This window comes from Aricia agestis, chromosome 2 (assembly GCF_905147365.1).
Source record: "Aricia agestis chromosome 2, ilAriAges1.1, whole genome shotgun sequence".
Taxonomy (NCBI): Eukaryota; Metazoa; Arthropoda; class Insecta; order Lepidoptera; family Lycaenidae; genus Aricia; species Aricia agestis.
Window position 1 is genome coordinate 11,135,268 of NC_056407.1, and position 19,733 is coordinate 11,155,000.

At 35.8% G+C, this 19,733-nt stretch overlaps 1 protein-coding gene across 3 annotated transcripts in view; it reads left to right on the forward strand.

Annotated features, from left to right (window-relative positions):
* Window positions 1–2,674: 2,674 nt before the first annotated feature.
* LOC121739917 (mediator of RNA polymerase II transcription subunit 15) overlaps window positions 2,675–19,733 on the forward strand; it is a 25,002-nt gene continuing 7,943 nt past the window's right edge. For all 3 annotated transcript variants that reach the window (XM_042132526.1, XM_042132528.1, XM_042132527.1), the window contains exons 1-2: window positions 2,675–2,951; window positions 4,670–4,831. In XM_042132526.1, the coding sequence (XP_041988460.1) occupies window positions 2,757–2,951; window positions 4,670–4,831 (357 nt within the window). In that variant the 5' untranslated portion in view covers window positions 2,675–2,756. The remainder of the gene's footprint in view (window positions 2,952–4,669; window positions 4,832–19,733) is intronic.

Genomic DNA, 19,733 nt, shown 5'->3' on the forward strand with positions numbered 1-19,733 from the left:
AATTATTATTTTTTTGAGAGTTTGTATTATAGAATTACCGAAAATGGACATATTTTACTTAATAACTTTATAATATTTTTTATATTTAATAAGTGATTTTTTTTTATTGAAATAAGAGTGTATTTATTTTTAATACATATTTTTAGGTGTAACAAAATACTTATGTACTATCAGAGAAGTTGATTCCTATGCAAATCGGGGACATAAGTAGTTTGGTTGCGTTACGTCAAACCCAGCCGACAGATCACAATTAACATTGAATTGACATAAGTATTCGACCAAATAACGTTGGTCTGTCAGTTGCATAGGAATCAACTTCCTTGATGGTACATCTGTAAAATAAATATATTTCCTAAAAATAGTCCCCTATTAATTTCTTAATTTACAAAAGTGGATATAACTGTTGTTTGACGACCTCTGTGGCTCAGTGGGTGGGCTGTCGGTGTTTCAAGCTGGGGGTCGCGGGTTCGAATCCTGCCGACGGAACAAAAAGTTTTCAAAGTTCCTGGGTCATGGGTGTGTATTAAATATGTGTATCATATAATAAAAATCTTAAATATATGTATAGTATAACAGTATTAAATATATTTCCGTTGTCTGGTACCCGTAACACAAGTCCTTCAGGTACTTAGCACGGGGTCAGACTGACGTGGTGTGAAGCGTCCATAGATAAAATTGTTGTCTTAGATTTCCTTCAGTAGTAGGGGAGGGAAGGTGCTATTGGTGTAGTCACTCGAGCGTCATTGAGACCTAGTAGGAATGAAAATATTGAATGGACCTCTAGACCAGGAATAAATTTAACACCATGTTATGTGATTTGATTTGACGTTAGCGCATGGTAGAACTCTCGATAGCTCTAACAGGCCGTTAACTGATTTAACAAGCCATTATTTATTTAAAATTACTTGATTGTTTGATGAAACGGGTAATGGGACTTAAGTATCTTATATCTTTTCGTATACAGGTTTCTTATATAGGTTTCGGGGGCGATAAATCTGTCTAGCTAGGAATTATTTTTAGAAAATGTCATTTTATTCGTGTTTTATCGAATACCGAGCAAAGCTCGGTCAAATAGCTAGTAATAATTTTATTATTGTAAATGTTTGTACATAATCATTATTACTAATAATGTTATGTAAATAATATACTTCTCTGTACGTAACATGTGTTTTTTTTCTATCTATAGTGTCATAAAAATAATATTTTCATTATGACATCTTTAACAACCGCTTACATTTCTGAAGCAAAAAAAACATAAAAATATGTTTAAGTATAAAAAATACATTTAACTTGTCTGAGTTTACAAAATTTAAAAGTAGGGAAATTTATGATTTATATGGCAACCCTCATATCACGCACACGTCCTACACGGGCGGCCATAACTAGGCTTCACTCGTGATTAGAGAAGGTTACGTCCGTACTTTTTTTACGTCTGTGGATAAAAGCATCATTTTAAAATAATATTAGCTCGATGCACTCCTTCACCATATAAACTATAACTGTGTTATTTCCCCATTTTTCGTAAAAAGGGTTACAAAGTTTTTCTCTCACGTTTTAATATATAGATAACACATTTTCCCAAAAAAAATAATAGAATTTGACCTCCTAGAGTCCTAGACTGTAGACATTCCTTTAATTTGATATTAAACTTTTAACATAAATATCCAAGCAAACAACTTAATATACTACTACAAGTAACTAAATGTTTTCGCAAACTCTATAAATGCGCTCAATAAAGCAAGAGAGTGCAATATCCACGTCAAAGTAAAGTTAATAACTCCACAGTCCCCGTGAGTGTACGTTGTACGGTTCATTCAAAATTGTATTACCTCTTATAGGATCTTCATGTCTACCACATAAGGCTCACTCCCAATCGAACCCCGAGAAAAATAATTTTGAACGGTCCATAGTCCCAAAATTCCGACGCGAATTTACGATGTTTCTGAGTATCTCTACTGTACATCAACATTGTCTTTAATTACTTACAATCTATCAGTATAACACACAATTAATATTTAAACTATATAAGGTCCAGAAGTCTTTGTCTGGCACATTAAAAAGTCACATGGCAGACAAAAAAAACAGAGAATAACTTAATTAGGGGCTAAGGGGGTTTATATACTATACTACTACATGACGTGTGAACGTAAACTGAAGAAAACCTAGTCAAAATTGGAATTAAAAACGTATTAAGTAAATGTAAAGTAATTTTTAGTTGACCAAGAAATCCATTAGGAGTAATATGGTAAAGTAAAACATAATTTCTGTGAGTAATTTAAAAAAATAAAATTTAAAATGTAAAAAAACGTCTTGTGTGGCAAAAGTTTTTAGTTCCCGATATAAAATGAAAGCGACTCTACTTAATTAAAATAACGATAAGTGAATTCATTGTAAATAAATGCGTTGTAATGCATGCCGAACCCGCAAAGCGACGTTCGTCATGGCGTCTCGGACATTCGACGTGAACGTAAATTAAGACATCATAATCAATACAATCGGCAACTGCAGACGGGAAAACTAGTACGCATTTTCCGGCGCGTCCGAACCACCCCTCATGCGCGTGGCGGGGTAGGGCGCGGGGGCCGCGGTGGGGCGAGGGGGCGCGCGAGGGGGCACGGGGGGGCCCGGGGGGGCGGCCGGGGCCGGGGGCGCGCAGGCCCCAGTGCCCCCCGGTCGCAGCGGCGGCGCGACGCCTCCCCGAGCTCCCGCGACATGCGTTGACCGTCTCCCGCCACCCGACCACGACCGCCGTATACATGGACAACTCCTGCCTCCTCGACCTCCTCATCAGGTGCTTCGCGATGACCGAGCCCGAGGACCTGAACTTCACAGCGTTCACGGACCTCTGCCGCCTGTGCTCGCTGAAGAGCGGCCCGCGCCTCCACATCTTCGACAAGGAGTCGGAGCAGCGGCAGATACTCTTCAAGCTGCGGACCTGCCTGCCGACTATGGTGAGTGTTCACTCCCTTGTAACCATCGCCCGGACCCGGTCGCCTGAAAATCACTGAGTTCGTAGCTCCCCGAAGGCGCTTAGATTTCTTTGGAGGCATTGTGTCGCGTAGCGCGGACTACGGTGTAGCGGTGTAGAGGTGTAGCGCACGCGCGCTACGGGCTACGACCTAACACGATCTAACGCTCGGACACGATACCTGTTGATACTACACCCGGAAATAATAACAATACATTATTATAATAATAATTATAAACCTTTAAACACTTCAATTTAAAATGTCAAGTAAATAAGCCGATATATTTTTTGTTTGAAAAAGTTAATTGCGTAAAAAGAGAAAGTATCTTTAGCTAACTCTGAATATTAATATCGTATCTAATAAATAAAACACCTATTCACTTTATTACAAAAAATATTTGTCTACATGCTACGAATAATAAATAGTTTTTATTATTCGTAGTCTACATGAGATATATTATATTCATTAAACCTAATCTACCCCCTCCGATGTATGTGAACGGCCTTATGCGAGATAACACAATAACGTGAAGGATTGTGTAGTCTGAGTTAAGGTTAGTTTTGTTTACGAGATATACAAACTAAAGTCAGGTCAAATAAACGCGCCTCATACAATTTACAGACGCAAACAATAATAATAATTAAGTCGAGAATTAATATATTTTTACTAAAATAGAAATGATTTGGTATTCAAAAAAGCATAAAGTTATACGGCTTTCCAAAATAGACTATACCTATCTGAGGATGGACAAAGTTGACAATAAGCATTATTATTGAATAAGATATTACTAGGTGTTTGACCGAGGTTTCCTCGGTATTCGATAAAACACGAATTAAATGACATTTTCCAAAAATGATTCCTAGCTAGATCGATTTATCGCCCCCGAAACCCCCTATATACTAAATTTCATGAAAATCGTTGGAGCCGATTCCGAGTTTCCAGTTATAAATATATATATAAGATTGAACAAATATTATTCTGTTTTGCATTGACCACAATATAGTGAATACATTTTGAAAATCTGTAAACCTAGCTATATATAGATTCCTTATGTCAAAGTAAAGTCGTATACATAAAAGCAAAATCTTACTATAGAACTTATAGTTTAGCAATAAGGGTAGTAAAATATTTATTGACTATCGAGCTAAACTAATAATGAGGTCTATCCTCAATTCGAGTCAAGCATGGATGCAAACATCACATAGCTAAATAGAAATAAAGTTTAGCAGGGTACGAAAGTTATATACTATGTCGACAAACTTCAAAAGCCATCGAAGAATGTCGCATCCGTTTCTTGATATTAATTGTTTCTTCGACATTATTTTTATTTACCAAGGCCAAGGCCAAAGCCAAGGTAAATTTTATTGTAATTCCACCAAAGCCAATACTTTCACACAATTTTATGGGAAAACACAAGTTTGTTGTCACTTGTCAAGTTTCTCTGGCATAATCTAGGCTGCGGGGGTATAGAAGACTTTTTAGCAGTGACGAATAATTAGCCCTTAATTAAATTAAGCAATTGCATAGGGCATCACGTCACTAGAAGAGTAAAGGTTCAAAGACCGATTCTAGTTGACGTACGGATAGGGGGCCCACAAGCACGGATTGCTTAGGGCATTAAGTAGTCTTAATCCGTCACTGCTTTTAGGCGAATTTTACTGCAGCGAATAATCCCGGTTAACGTATCCGTGTATATCCAGCAGATCTCGAAGGACGACTTCTTGCCGAAGAAGATCTGCGAGCGCTGCGTCACGCGGCTGGAGGCGCTGTTCGAGTGGCGCCAGAGCGTGCTCAGCACTGACTCCGTGCTGCGGAACTACGCCGAGTCCATGCGCATCGTCACCTCCACCATCAACTTCCAGGTCAGTGCTGCTGCCCGCTACTGTCGCACGACTGCCGCCCAGCTGACTGAAGTGCTGTACCGTCGATAGTAGAGCGATCTCGCCACTGCAACTCCCCCATAAGTACCAGGTCAGTGTTGTGTATAGAACGGTGAAGCGAAATGGGATGCCTAAGGTTTAGAGCAGGTGTTCCCAAACTTATTTTGTCTACTGCCCACTTTGAGAAAATATTTGGTTTCAATTTAAAATGCATTAAGATTAAATAAATCACCCTCCAAGCCTCTACACAACGCCCCGATTTTTTTTCTGGATCCCACACCGCTCCCCTTTAGACCTTCAGCGACCACAAGGGGGCATTATCGCCCACTTTGGGTAAGGCTGGCTTAGAGAATTACAACTCGTATTTTCTTGGGGACAGAAGTTTTAGTGCTTAAAACCTTTCTGGACTTTAGTTTCATTACATCGTGCTTCACCTCTCCTACATTGAGTAGAGAGCTATCTGATACGTCACAGAGGGCATAATACTTAGGGCCTGTTTCAACACTTTCTGATAAAGTGCCTGATAGGCTATTCACAACTTTTTTGACAGATTCTCCATACTTCATCTGTCAAGTTAAGAGGTGGATAGCCTTATCAGGAAGTGGTGAAACAGGCCCTTAGGGGCGATTTCACCAAAGAAATGGAACGCGTCAAAGCACTCTGAACCGGTTCAAAACGTATAAACGCGATTATAACATCGAAATGCATTTCATCAGCATAAACAGAGCGTGTTCACAGCAAATCCGAGTTTTATCTTCTGAACGTCCAAAGTCCGAAGTTTAACGTCATAAAACCCGTTCAAGCCCTGTCATGGCGGAACGAAAAACATAGACAAAAGAAATGTGAAGATGGCAGTTTTGACACATGCGTTTGTTTGTTTATGTATTGCTTCTTGCTATTTTGTAGTTAAATTAACGTGAAAAGGCTTTAAAATGATGAAAACATATAAAATAATCGCGTGACGTCACGTAAACTTAGATTTAATAATCGCGATCAAAAGAAGTTTGTGAAATCCAATAGAAACAAAACGAGATTTACGTCGCAGCATGAACTCGTTCAATGGGAACTAAGTTTTATAAAACAAAGTTTTATGTGTGTTTGGTGAAATCCCACCTTAGTCTTCCTAGTCTCTAGTCTCTTAGATATGGCGTATGCTCACAATTTTCTATTTTCGCATACATTTCAGATTAACTTCTTCCAATAACTTTGAACCGACATGAATCATACAGATGTTTCGAATTACTATGATACACGGACGCAGTTCCGATAAAGGCTGCTAGTAAAATCGATACGACTGATAGGAATTCGACAGCATATTGGATGAGTAATCGGAACTACGGGACCGCAGCGGCTTATGTTTCAATTAATTCTCGATTCCGATATCGATTTCGTTTCGAATTTCGATCGAACTTAGTTGACGGCATCTCCAACTCTCGAGTATTTATGTATGTTTAGTAAAGCTAGACATCATAATATTCATATGTATTATACGGGGTACCCGCAGCGGGTAGCAAATTTACTTGAACAAATATTGGTTTATTCACTTAAATTTTCCTTATTATACATATTTCCAATTGAAAAAAGGTAAATAATCAAATAAAATAATATTATTAATATGACTTACATAATTATATTAATTGTTTATTAATACTTTTATTTAGATCACAAAAATATTAAGTAAGAATTATTTAAATAATTTAAGGTGCATAAAACCAAAATAATTATTATGTAGGTACTATCAGAGAAATTGATTCCTATGATGGGGGACCTACGTAGTTTGGTCGCGACATGTCAAACCCAGTCGACAGATCACAATTAACATTGTATTGACATGATCCGACCAAATGACGTTGGTCTGTCAACTGCCTAAGAATCAATTTCCTCGATGGTACCTAAGCGTATTACTTCAAATTGCCATTTTTAAAATTACCAGCTGACCTACATTCGTTATAAAGCATTCTTTGTTTTCGCGGCGGCAAATCCTAGGAGCGAACTTTGACCTCACTCGACCACTTTTAACTTTTTCAGCAAAAAATAACATTATTTTTATCTTTATTAAGTCGAAATTTTATAATACCTTGTAGAGCTTCGAAAGTCATTAACTCGAAGCCTTAATTGTGATTTAATCTGAAGAATTTGGCCCTGAAATCTGAATGCCTTTATATAATTTTCTCTTTACAATCTGAAATAATGTTTAAGAAGTCTCTTGACCTACGAGGCTAAAATTAACTCGTGGAAATTAGGTTGGACATTCTTTCAATGGCTTCTACACGACTGTTTCACTTCGAGATGTTGAGAAACTTAAGAGCCCGGGTACCATCGCAATTCTCATACAAACGTAATACCAAGATCATTTCCCATACGAGAATATTTACCATATTTAAGTTGTTATTCAGCTTAAGATAGAAATTACCTAGGTTCCTGTACAAAGATTCACTGCAAAATATTTACATACATACGTACCAAAAATATGAACGATTACAATATTCACATACTAAATTAAGTAATCGTTCATATTTTTGCGTATGTTAATATTTTGCAGTGAATCTTTGTACAGGAACCTAGGTAATTTCTGTCTTAAGCTGAATAATAACTCGAATATGGTAAATATTCTCGTATGGGAAATGATCTTGGTATTACGTTTGTATGAGAATTGCGATGGCACCCGGACTCTTAAATATATAGGATGTGACAAAACTTTTTGATAATATCTTAGTGTGATCCCTGATATAATAATTCATAGAGTTCACTATCATGGTAGTGGCGCTAAAATAGTTTTTTTTTTTGATGGGAAAATTCGTTATAACATAATATAACGGTATATCATATTCTCATAGGAAAAAAGTTAAAAGTAACTCTTTCAGCGATGTTATTTTTTCAGTAAACTCGACATAATATAAGTGACACAATACGCATTCTAAAGTATTTTCACTTTGTTGTTTGTTACACTCCGTATTTATCTAGTACATTATAACAATACAGTTTATGGATAAAGGAGAATCATTCGAATGGGTTTTATGACAACTGTGAGCGGCTGTTGTGACGGAATTATCATATTCCACCCGCGCTTATTGAAATATTCCCCGGCTTTATTGGAAAAACGTAAAGAATACTGAAAACTTTATGACTTTTCCTTTGTGTGCGTTTTATTGTGTACAATTATTACTTGAGTTGAGTCTAACTCAAGTTCTAAATTGTAATGGCAGTTACAAACGAAGAAAGAGCAATAAACTATATTATTATATTTCTTTGAAAAATTGCAATGGTCAAAACAATAGAGTCCATACTCTATATTATGCAAATATCTATATTTAGTATAACTCATAGTATGCTAACATATTTAAGTTGTGTATTAAAATAAAACATCACAAAAAACAAAAATAAATCATAAACGAGACAATAAAATGCAAATCACAAAGACAAGAGTATCGTGTAAGTGAAGGCACGCGGGGCGGGCTGACTCCCTCTATTGATCGCCGGCGCCCGGACTTATCGACCCGACACCTTCCCCACCCCCAATGCAACTTCGACCTTATTACTGCCGCGTAAATCTTACATTACCTCAGCACACTCCACAGTGAACTTAACATAAAACATGCGAATCTGTACCCAGTCGTCGTGCATTATAAAACATTTTCCGTCGAACGGACTCGGCGATTGCGAAGTGTACTTTAAAGTGATGGGTATGAGGCAGTAAATTAATTGACGAATGTGACGATAGGACTCTTGGGTGTGGACTATCGGTTACGCATGTCACTTGTCCGGAGCTGAAACGGACGGAATCGTACGCCGGACGCCACTGCTTGAAATCGATGAGATAAATTCATGATTCGTGGACCAAATTAAATCTGGAACAGCTGTCTGAACATCTTTGTTTCGAAATAGTAAATAAATATTGAGATATTTTACGTATCTTAGAAATTCTTTAGAAGTTTCTTTACCTTCACTCTCATCCATCAAGTTTCAAAATTTTTGGGAAAAATCTCTGTTTCGAAAAGAGATTAATGATTAATCTTGAGATTTGTGTATATTACACGTTATATTAATTGTTACAATAAACTATACCTAGCAAAACAAGTAAAACATAGAGAAACACTTTCGGCATACTTTTTATAACGAATCCGATTCTGCCACCTAAAGTGTCATATTATTGCAACTAAAACCGCAAGTGCAAAAATCCTGACGTAGTATCCAAGGTTACAAGTGCATGCAAGGGTTTCATAGTACACGCAGCAAGGTCGAAGGTTGGCACCCTGCTCGGGGGTACATTTAACCCTGACCTAGCGGGGGGTCTCCCGCCACCCCCGGGGTCGCTTCTACCCCTGAACATCACTTGCATTGCCTTCCCAGTGTGATGGATGATGATACCGCCTACTCTATTCTAAGTACTCATTACTAGCGGTAGAGACGATTAAAAAAGGGAGAAAGGAGTTTCCGGACTTATTTCAAGAGAATTGTGAAAAATTTGATAATTTAAAATATAAAAATAACTTGAAAAGTGTCAAGGGCACCCGAATGGAATGAAGTTATATCTTATGTTCAAAAAACCTGTACACATATACACTCAAAAAAATATTAAAAAACGCCCCAGGAATCCTAACAATGCGCCGTTGTTTATTCTCAAAAAACGCCATCTAGTTGACGCACAGGAATACTATCAACGTCCTCTACCCCTACCATGCAGGTACTAATAAAAAAGTGTCGAGGTCAAATATCGTTCTGTCTAGCCTCTTTTACACCGGATGCGCGATAAGGAACTTCGTTCCAACAATAGATCGCTTCAAAGGTACAATCGTAAAACTTTTTTACGTAATGACTTTCAAAAGTCATCGTAATCGTGAAATAATAAGCGAAACGTAAAATTAGAAACTCGTAGCAAGGCCGCTACGACGCTACGAGCTACGGTTACGTAGCGGCCTTGATTTTGTAGCCTTCGTCAAAGATCCATACTTAATAATCCATCCATACTAATATTGTAATGCGAAAGTGTCTGTCTGTCTGTTATCTCTTCACGCCCAAACCGCTGAACTAATTTTGCTGAAATTTGTTATAGAGATAGTTTGAGTCCCGGGAAAGGACATAGGATACTTTTTATCCCGGAAAATTTTACGGTTCCCGCGCAATAAACGAATCTTGGCGCCAACGAGTTACGGGCGTCATCTAGTACTTAATAATAAAAAGATAAATGCGAAAGTATTTCTCTCTGTCTGTCTGTTATCTTTTCACGCCCAAACCACTAAATCGATTTTGCGGTTTGGCATGGAGATACTTTGTGTCACCGGGGACATGGGATAGTTTTTATCCCGGAAAAATGTACGGTTCCCTTGCAATAAACGAATTTTGGCGCAACGGAGTTGCGAGCGTCATCTAGTATTATGTATTTAACGAAACCGTTTATTGTACTTATGTATTAAACTTAACTACTTCAGTTAAAGTAACAAAAAACGGCGTATGACTCGTACAGACAATTGTCCTAAAACAACGTCCGATAATAGTTACACGTCTGTTGTAGGAGAACCCTATTTAGTACTTACATAATTTATTATGTATTTTATATTAGCAACAGGATATTATTAGTGTCTTGCTATGTTACAGGAGGTAGGGCCTGTCCACATCTCCAAGTCACGACGCCGTCAACGTTGAACAGTGCGGTAACGTGGCACGGTACGTTGACGTGACGTCGTACGTATCAACGTATCGTAAAAATGCACGTCTTTTTTCTTCGCTTTCTCCGTTTTTAACATTTTTTAACAAAAAAATTGAACCCGACTTCCAAGGTTAAAACATTATTTCTAAATTATTTAAAAAGTATAAAGAAACCCTTTTTTTTATGAAATAAGGGGGCAAACGGGTCACCTGGTGGAAAGCAAGGTCTTTTAAGACGGAATAGGGTAATAGGGGAGGGTAGGGAAGGAAATAGGAGAGGGTATGGAAGGGAAAAGGGTAGGGGATTGGGCCTCCGGTAAACTCACTCACTCGGCAAAACACAGCGCAAGTGCTGTTTCACGCCGGTTTTCTGTGAACTTTACTCTTTTCCTACTCTTTAGTGCCTTGTTCAAAATTTGACCAAACCGCAACTTATTCTGCACTCAATTTTCATTCTTTTGCAGTCGGTACCAGCCTAGAACTGATATACTTGACATAGAACTTAGCCGGTACCGACTTCAAAAGGATGAAAATTGAGTACAGAATAAGTTGAGGTAGCCCGGGCGCGCACTAGCGGCCAGGCGGCGGCGGCGGCTATTGAGATAGATACCTTAGTATGAAACCGCCCCACGCGCACCTGGCCGCAACGCGACCAGCGGCCACACCATACTGTCGATGGCCGCCGCGATCTGGCCGCTAGTGCGCGCCCGGGCTTAGTCTTGAGGTAAATCTTGGTGCAACTTTTTTTAAAGATTTACTTGGTTCTTCATTATTTATCCAAAATCACTTTAACGACCATTCTCAGGAGAGCAAAATTTAAGTGTCCCGGGCTTGTATACTCTGTAATATTATCTTATTCAAGTATGCAATATTTTTAAGCGGTAGATAGCATCCGTAACTAGCTACAAACTTAAACACAGGCTTCTAATTTAAGTAATTCAGACTAAATTAATTTAAGTCGTTTTCAAAAATCATGTTTTTCTCATTACCGTGACGTGTCCCCACGCCAACTTGATCTCGAAACTTGCTTGTAATTTTTATAACATACATATTAACCATGATCTATTCATCGTTTTAAATGCTCATAAACATTGGTTATCGCATTGGAAAATATCGACTCAATAGGCCCAGCCTATAAATAGTTATCATGAAATAATCGCTTGTCATATCAAAAGTTCTTATTACCGTAACGCATGCTGTTTTCGGGTGCCCACCCAAAAATAACAGGATTTGGCACATTACAAGTGCATGGGTCTCTTCTCCTTAGCGTGTTCCACGGCCCATTAGCGGTCCCACGTCGTTAATGTTAGTGTGCCGCCGATGAAGCACGAGAGTATCTACTTACCGTAGCTTTGGTAACGAACTTTTTTAATTACTGTAATCTTATTTTGCTACTTGATTTTTAAATAAGATTGTATGTTGATCATGTCAATCTAAAAAGTAATTTGGCCTACGTACTTTGCCCTAAGCAAGTTTTTCCAAACTGTGTCGGTTTTTTTAATTTTTCAAGAAAATCTAACTTGTTCTAATTACCGTATACTAATTTCCATATGTTCCTTATTACCGTTGTATGAAAAACTGATACGTACTTTTTTATCAATTGAAGTTTTCTCGCGGTTTTCATAGATTATTATAATCATAAATGAATCTTTAATAATACTAGCTTTTGCCGGCGCTTTGCCCGCGTTAAAAAGTATTATTATATACAATCTTTCATCCCCTATTTTATCCCCTTAGAGGTAGAATTTATCAAAACACTTTCTTAGGGGATGCCTACGTCATAGTAGCTTTATGCATGGAAAGTATTAGCCCGATCGGTTTAAAATTATGTTGTAAAGTGGTCTGGGGCTCTCTCTAGCGAGTTTCATTCATAAATTAAGGTGTGGAGTTCGACAAGGTGGATTAACATCTCCTCGTCTGTTCAACCTTTACGTAAATAAGCTGATCGAGGAGCTGAGCAGCACTAATGTCAGTTGTTCCATTGGCGGAGTACGGCTGAACTACATTAGTTATGCTGATGACACGGTGTTGCTCAGTCCCTCGATCAGGTGCCTCAGAAAACTGCTAGGCAAGTGTCAAGCGTATGCCGAGGCCCAAGGACTCAGGTATAACTCTAAGAAAAGTGAACTTCTTGTTTTTCAACCCCGTGAACACAAAGCACAATACCACCCGTGTTTCTAAATGAAGTTCCACTTGCTAAAGTCAATAAATTCAAATACCTGGGTCTTTGGGTAACTGACACGCTTGCTGATGAAGTAGACATTGAGAGGGAGCGAAGAGCGTTGGCCGTACGTGGAAACATGTTAGCTCGTAGATTTGCAAGATGCTCTACAGAGGTAAAAGTGACTTTATTTAAAACTTACTGTCAGTCCTTTTACACATGCAATCTATGGGCGAGCTACACCCAGCGTGCGATAAATGCTCTTAGTGTTCAGTACAATAGTATCTTTAGAATGCTGTTAGGACTACCGAGGTACTGTAGTGCCTCAGGTATGTTTGCCGAAATGCGCATTGATGGCTGTAACGCCATACTAAGGAAACGAGGGGCGTCATTGATGCAGCGTGTCAGAAGTAGTCATAACAGCATTCTAAGGGTATTAACTTACAGTTTTGATGGTTTGATAAGGCATTGGATAGAGGTGCATGTTAGATAGAGATTAAGTTTCATTAATAGTTTCAATGCCTTACCATTCATAATAAATAATTTTACACTATAAGAATTGCATTGAATTGCAAGAATTGTACTAACATAATTTAAATTTTAACTGTACTTTCTACTAACACTATGATATTGGCTATTATTATTTAAATTTACAAAGTTTCATAGCCCTTTAGGGGCAGAATTAATAAAAAAACTTTCTTAGCGGATGCCTACGTCATAACATCTACCTGCATGCCAAATTTTAGCCCAATCCGTCCAGTGGTTTGGGCTGTGCGTTGATACATCACTACGTCAGTTAGTCCCTTAGTGGTATATATAATATTTAGATATCTATATGCTGAGTATTCATAAAATTATGTACAATTTTTTTTGGATGGGTATAATTGGATTTTTATAATTCTACCCCTTTTGTGACAATATTATACATGTGCAACTTATTAATCAATGTTTTTCTATGATGTTTTAGATAGAATTATAATGCTTTCTAATTACCGTTACACAAATTTTTACATTTGTCTAATTACCGCACCCATAAAAATTTTAAGGCTTATTATCTAAAAAACTATAATTAACTGTACCACGCCAAATTTATTATTGTATTCGTATCTTTCATTACTTTCATATTTTAATGAGTTCAATGAGAGAGAGAGAATAAGTCAAATTAGCGAAAAAAAAATGGTAACGGTAATGGGGCAAATAATGCCAAACCTGAGAATGGCCGTTAAGTTTCCATTTGAAATACTTCGGATTATGAATCGAAATCACAATATCATCCAGATAAATGGGTTTAAATTACTTTTTGGTATAAATAGCGAGGAATTCCCTCGATTACTTATTGATCCTATTAACAAGTCAAATTTTTCATAAACATGGTACCGGACTAAACCCGATACAATAGCGAAAAAATCTTGAAAATCGGTCCACAAACGGCGAAGTGATCGTTGAACATACAAAAAAAATATATAAACAGACGAACTTAAAACCTCCTCCTTTTTGAAAGTCGATTAAAAACACATAATATCGTTGAGTAAGAGATCTGCTTGACAGGAATTCCATTGCATGATCATAACTTTTGAAGTTTTGGCTCGCGTCAACACTGTGCATATATTGATCGTGAATTACGCAGATTTCGCATGCAAATGTCTCCTGCATCGACTGATGTTTTAATCTATAGCATCCACCCTCGTTTCTAATCAGGGAACGAAAAGGGGAGCTCTCTCAAAGGTTTAAATTTTTACCAGACTTCAAATTGCTGGTTCTTTGTTTAAATTGCTCCGTTCTCAATTCCGATGCTATAAATACGAAAATATTGTGTCTTGCCGTTTGTTTCTTTGGAAATAGTATGAAAACACTTTGAGTAAAGGACAAAAAAGTTACGGTGCCCTAAGCGATACGAAGGAAACATCAGTTTCTAGTTTTATTTTTTTATGCAATGCCTATCGAAAAATGTACATGAACATTTTTTGAAAATGTTACATAATTTATACATTTTTTTAACTAGATTATAAATTTTCAAATATAGATATTTGGAAAACTGTTTTTACAATAATCATTATTATGAGTACCTATTTTATTTTTAAAACGGAAAGTTTATTTTCCTCTAATGTCGACCCCCTGTTCAGGGGTGTCACACGCGGTGGGGACAGCCAGGGGGGTAAAACTTCCCCCTGGTTGTGATAGGCTGCATTTTACACTCCACACCTCACTTCTCTGAACTTCAAAAACTTCAAAGAAGACATTATTAAATTATCGTTTAATATTTTTGTTCAGTTTTAGGATTCTCTGAACTTCAAAAACTTCAAAGAAGATATTAAGTATTAAATTATCGTTCAATATTTTTGTTCAGTTTTAGGATTTTTTAATGAAACAAATGAAAATCTATGGATAAACGTTTTATTACGAGCTCTAAATATGTGAACAAAAATTTATCTCAGGTAAATAAATTTAGTTTGACTACCAATTACTGTACTACAAAATGCGTCAAGCTGTAACAATTTTCGAAGAGGCTATTTGCTATTAATTAAAAGTCGCAACTTCGATACGCAAAAAATAGTTTTTAGCGCGACCGCGTTATGTTCGTTTACGCTACCTGCTATACTTTCAATATTATTATTTTCAAAGACTATCGATTTATCGAAATAAGATTTAATCCGTACTACCGAGATTCAAGAATTCACCTGGGCTTCTATCATGAGCTCTTAAATCCATTCTCTTTACGTCCTTATACTGACTGTATAAGGACGTAAATTGAATGGATTTAAGAGCTCATAATAGGCCCCCTGGGCCTCTATCATGAGCTCTTAAAGCCAGCCAGAATACTGACTGGCTCGCATTTTGGTACCATGACCTCTATTTTCCAGCCAGTCAGTGGTCACGTGACACCAAACTCACTTCTCCATTGTTAACTGAGTAATAATTTCGAATCATGACAACACTTCTGACATAAGCTCGCTTGCTTTTACGTCAAATACAGCAATTCAATAAACACCAACCAACGAGTAGCTTTTACTGAATAGTTTACATTTTAGTAATTTTATTTATTAATATTACATACTTTTTAGTCTTAAATTATATTGCTATTTAGTTGGTTAGTTACTTAATAAGTTATATTTTAGTCTGTAGCATATATTTTAGTGAAAATAATTCGTTATTAAAACCAAAAAACTTAACATTCGAAGTGTCCAAATTTTTGGAAAACGATTAAGTATTCTCAAGTTAATCACGAACTGATACATAAGTAAAGACGTAGAGACCTTAGTAATCCATTTAGTGTTAGTGAGGTTTCAGAATAATAACATAAGTGAGGTGTAGTTTACCTATATGTCTAGTCAACAATAAGGTTTGCATTTGTGCGATGAGCTAAGACTGCATTGATTTAGTACACAAGAAACACATACAAGGTATAAGGAACACAAGTGTTGTGTATAATTACTGTAAAACAAGTATGAATTTTCACCAAAAACCTACAGGTACAATCTTATAGTTGCATTGTAGGTTTTTGTGTTATTTCACAAACTATTTCCTTGTAAACCTGAAGTATTTTGGTATATGCATGATAAACACTGCACCAAAGAGGTAAATAATTCAATATTACTTACTTTTAACAAGAATTTTCAGAACACAACCTTTTAACCTTTAGATGTATGTATAACATGCTCCGGATAAACATTGACACACCTAAACTACTAGAAAAGTTAAATAATTGATATGATATTATCAATCCCAATTAGAAACCCAATTAGCTAAATTCTCATATGAGCACTTTTTCATTTATAACTTCTTCTCTTGACGACAATATGGTATTATATGATGGGAATAGTGTAAATCACTAAATTTTACTCAAAAACAAAAACCTACATTATAGTGCTTTTCCAAAAAAGACTTACTTAATAAGAATTGCATAACAAACATATGGAACTTATTGTTCATAAAACATAATATTATCATAGGAACATATATTATTATGTATTACCAAAAATACTTTTGTACTTACCTCAATAATAATAATAAGTATTAGTTTTATATTAAATTAAAACTTACTATGTACTTCTTAGGAACCTATCTTAGGAGCATTTCGTACAATCTTTTGATTGCAGTAGGTCTTTGTGTTATTTCACAAACTATTTCCTTGTAAACCATGCATGATAAACGCTGCACCAAAGAGGTAAATTCAAAGGTATTACTTTCTCAATAACAAGAATTTTGAGAACACAACCTTTGAAACTTTAGATTCAAGTATATTCACGAATAAATATTGACACACACACATACACCTAAACTACTAGAAAAGTTAAATCATTGATAATATAAAATCCAAATTAGCTAAATTCTCATATGCACTTTTTCATTTATAACTTCTCTTGACTACAATATGATATAATATACAATGGGAATAGTCACTAAAACTCAAAAATATAATCCTACATTACTTATAGTACTTTTTCCAAAAAGACATAACAAAAATTGCATAACAAACATACTTATTGTTCATAAAACATAATATTTTCATTGGAACTTATATTATTATTACCAAAAATTCTTTTGTACCTCAATAATAATAATATTAGTTTTATATTACTTATTACATTAAAATTTAAAATACATGAGGACTTTAGTAAGTCCTCATGTATTATACATTTTAAAAAGATGTGGTCGTTTTAGGGACCTATCAGACAGAGTGGTCACGCGTTGAAGCATTTGCGTTGGAGCAGTCAGTGTGTGACTGAGGAGCAATTCTAACACATTCAGAACTCCTCCTGTGTGAGTATATAGAGATACTCACACGGGAGGCATTCTACAACATAATACAACACAAAGAACACAAAACCCTTGACCGCTCTCTGTCTGAGATATCCCAGGCAATTTCCCATAGTTGCAACTTGCAATGCAGTTTCTAATTGTTATTGGTTTGCCAAATAAAAGTCTGAAATTATAATATTGTTTTTATCTTTCATCAAAAGTTGGTATTTGAACTCCTTTAATAATAATAAATTAATATTTACACAAGGGATATTTGATTCATCTTCTTTGATTTTAAGTGACAAGACCTTGTTTAAGATTTCCGCTGTATAAATATTTTTAGAAGTATAATATAAAAGAGATTTAACACTTGCCTATCTAGGATACTAGGTTGATAATAAGGTGTAAGACAAATGTAGTACCTATTGATGAAAGCTGTGTATGAATATGTATCTAAGGTAGGTATATTTAAGTGAGAAAATAAATGAAAAAACATTTAAAAACGAGTATTTATTAAATTTCTTTTAATTAAAGCTTTTGAGTGAATATATATTATCTTCCTAGGACTTCGTCATCATTACACTTGCTATTCTTTATTATAAAATGTAGTACTTATAGTATCTCAGTGTTAGCAATCATCCTTTATCCTGAAAAATATTTGGTTCAGCGTACACAGTACTAATAATGTAAAATGCCTTACAAGGCACAAAAAGGGGATTATTAAACTTATAAATTGCCTGTTTATGTTACAATAATACCTATTTGAAAGCTCAAAAAAACGTAGGTGTTCAAGAATGAGTTCAAGTTCAACAAACTATGTTCAACTCATGACATCAACTCTGTTGTAATGCATGTAATTGTAATCCACAAGTTTGATGCATTTCTAAGACTTTTTCATGGTAGATTATTTAGCGTAGGTATCAAGTAGGTATAGGATATAATAAACTTATCAATTTCTTGCTTAAAACATAATCTCTATAAACTTAATAACAATATCCAATTATCTTTTTTTTTTGTCTCCTTCTTCTTCTCTTTTTTAATTGCCGACTCAGTTAGTTGCCAATGTCAGAGAATTCTTTCTCCTCTAGATCGCCATGCTTGTGATAATATAAACATGAAGGAGTGTTATTTTCTCAGTGTTTTCATAAAGGGCTTATAAAATACCAAAAAATATAAATAAAACCATTTACACATTTATAATAATTACCTTTAAATACAATAAATCGGTGCAAAAGTAACTATTCCTACATTGACCACGTTTTATATTAGAAAATAGTATATTTTATAATAAAAAATATTAATCTTTTTTTAAACTATATTTTCATCTTGATTTACAATTTTTCCGTTAGTCGTTATGGCTAAGCCATTTCAATTCCTAAAAAAAAAACAATTCCGTTAGTCAAATTTGACGTTCGTGTTTGACATTTCTTAATCCAGTTCAGAGACAAATATAACAGGTTAAAACCATTGAGAAGTAAAAGTGCACATGATACGGAAACATAACCATTCACTTTACAACTGTTTACATACCTGCACGGATTAGCTCAGGTTTTGACAAAGTTAATGATAGGGGGGCTGAACTATATTGTAATCAATTGTTTCAAGTGTAATATTTGATAAAAACTTATAGAGTACCTGTTATATTTCGTTATTGAATTTCAGATAAATATAATAATTCATTTCATAATTTTGGATCTATATCTATTCCTTTCATACTATATACGGAGTTTAGTAACATGAATGTAACATAAAATAGTTATTATTGAACGAATGGGCTAGCTATGTTTCAGTAGGAAACCATAAAAATACCTTTTAAAACTCGTAGACAAGAGCACTTTAATCATGCAAAGTGCGCGCGATCAATTCCAGTACCCTTGCGATTCCCCCAAAGTTAATAACCCTAGTTAGGCGAGTTTGTTTTTAATCAGTGCGCCTGATAACGTCCCCGGGTACTCTATGACCCCTTCTATCTTGTGGGGACATCCCTAAAACAAAACCGTTCCGCAAGGGTTAATTTTATAGCCAAATATTATATTCAAAAAATTTACGATAAAGTACATACATGAGTTAAGTAGGTATTTAAAGTCTTTGTAGCGGCTTCTGTCATGTGTATATCACGGAGATATTAAATCCATTTCTTGGCTCTTGACAACACGAATTTTATCTCATATCTTTAAACGAGCAATCTATATATATAAAACTCAAAGGTGACTGACTGATTGATATAGTGATCTATCAACGCACAGCCCAAACCACTCGACGGATCGGGCTGAAATTTGGCATGCAGGTTGATGTTATAACGTAGGCATCCGCTAAGAAAGGATTTTGATAAATTCC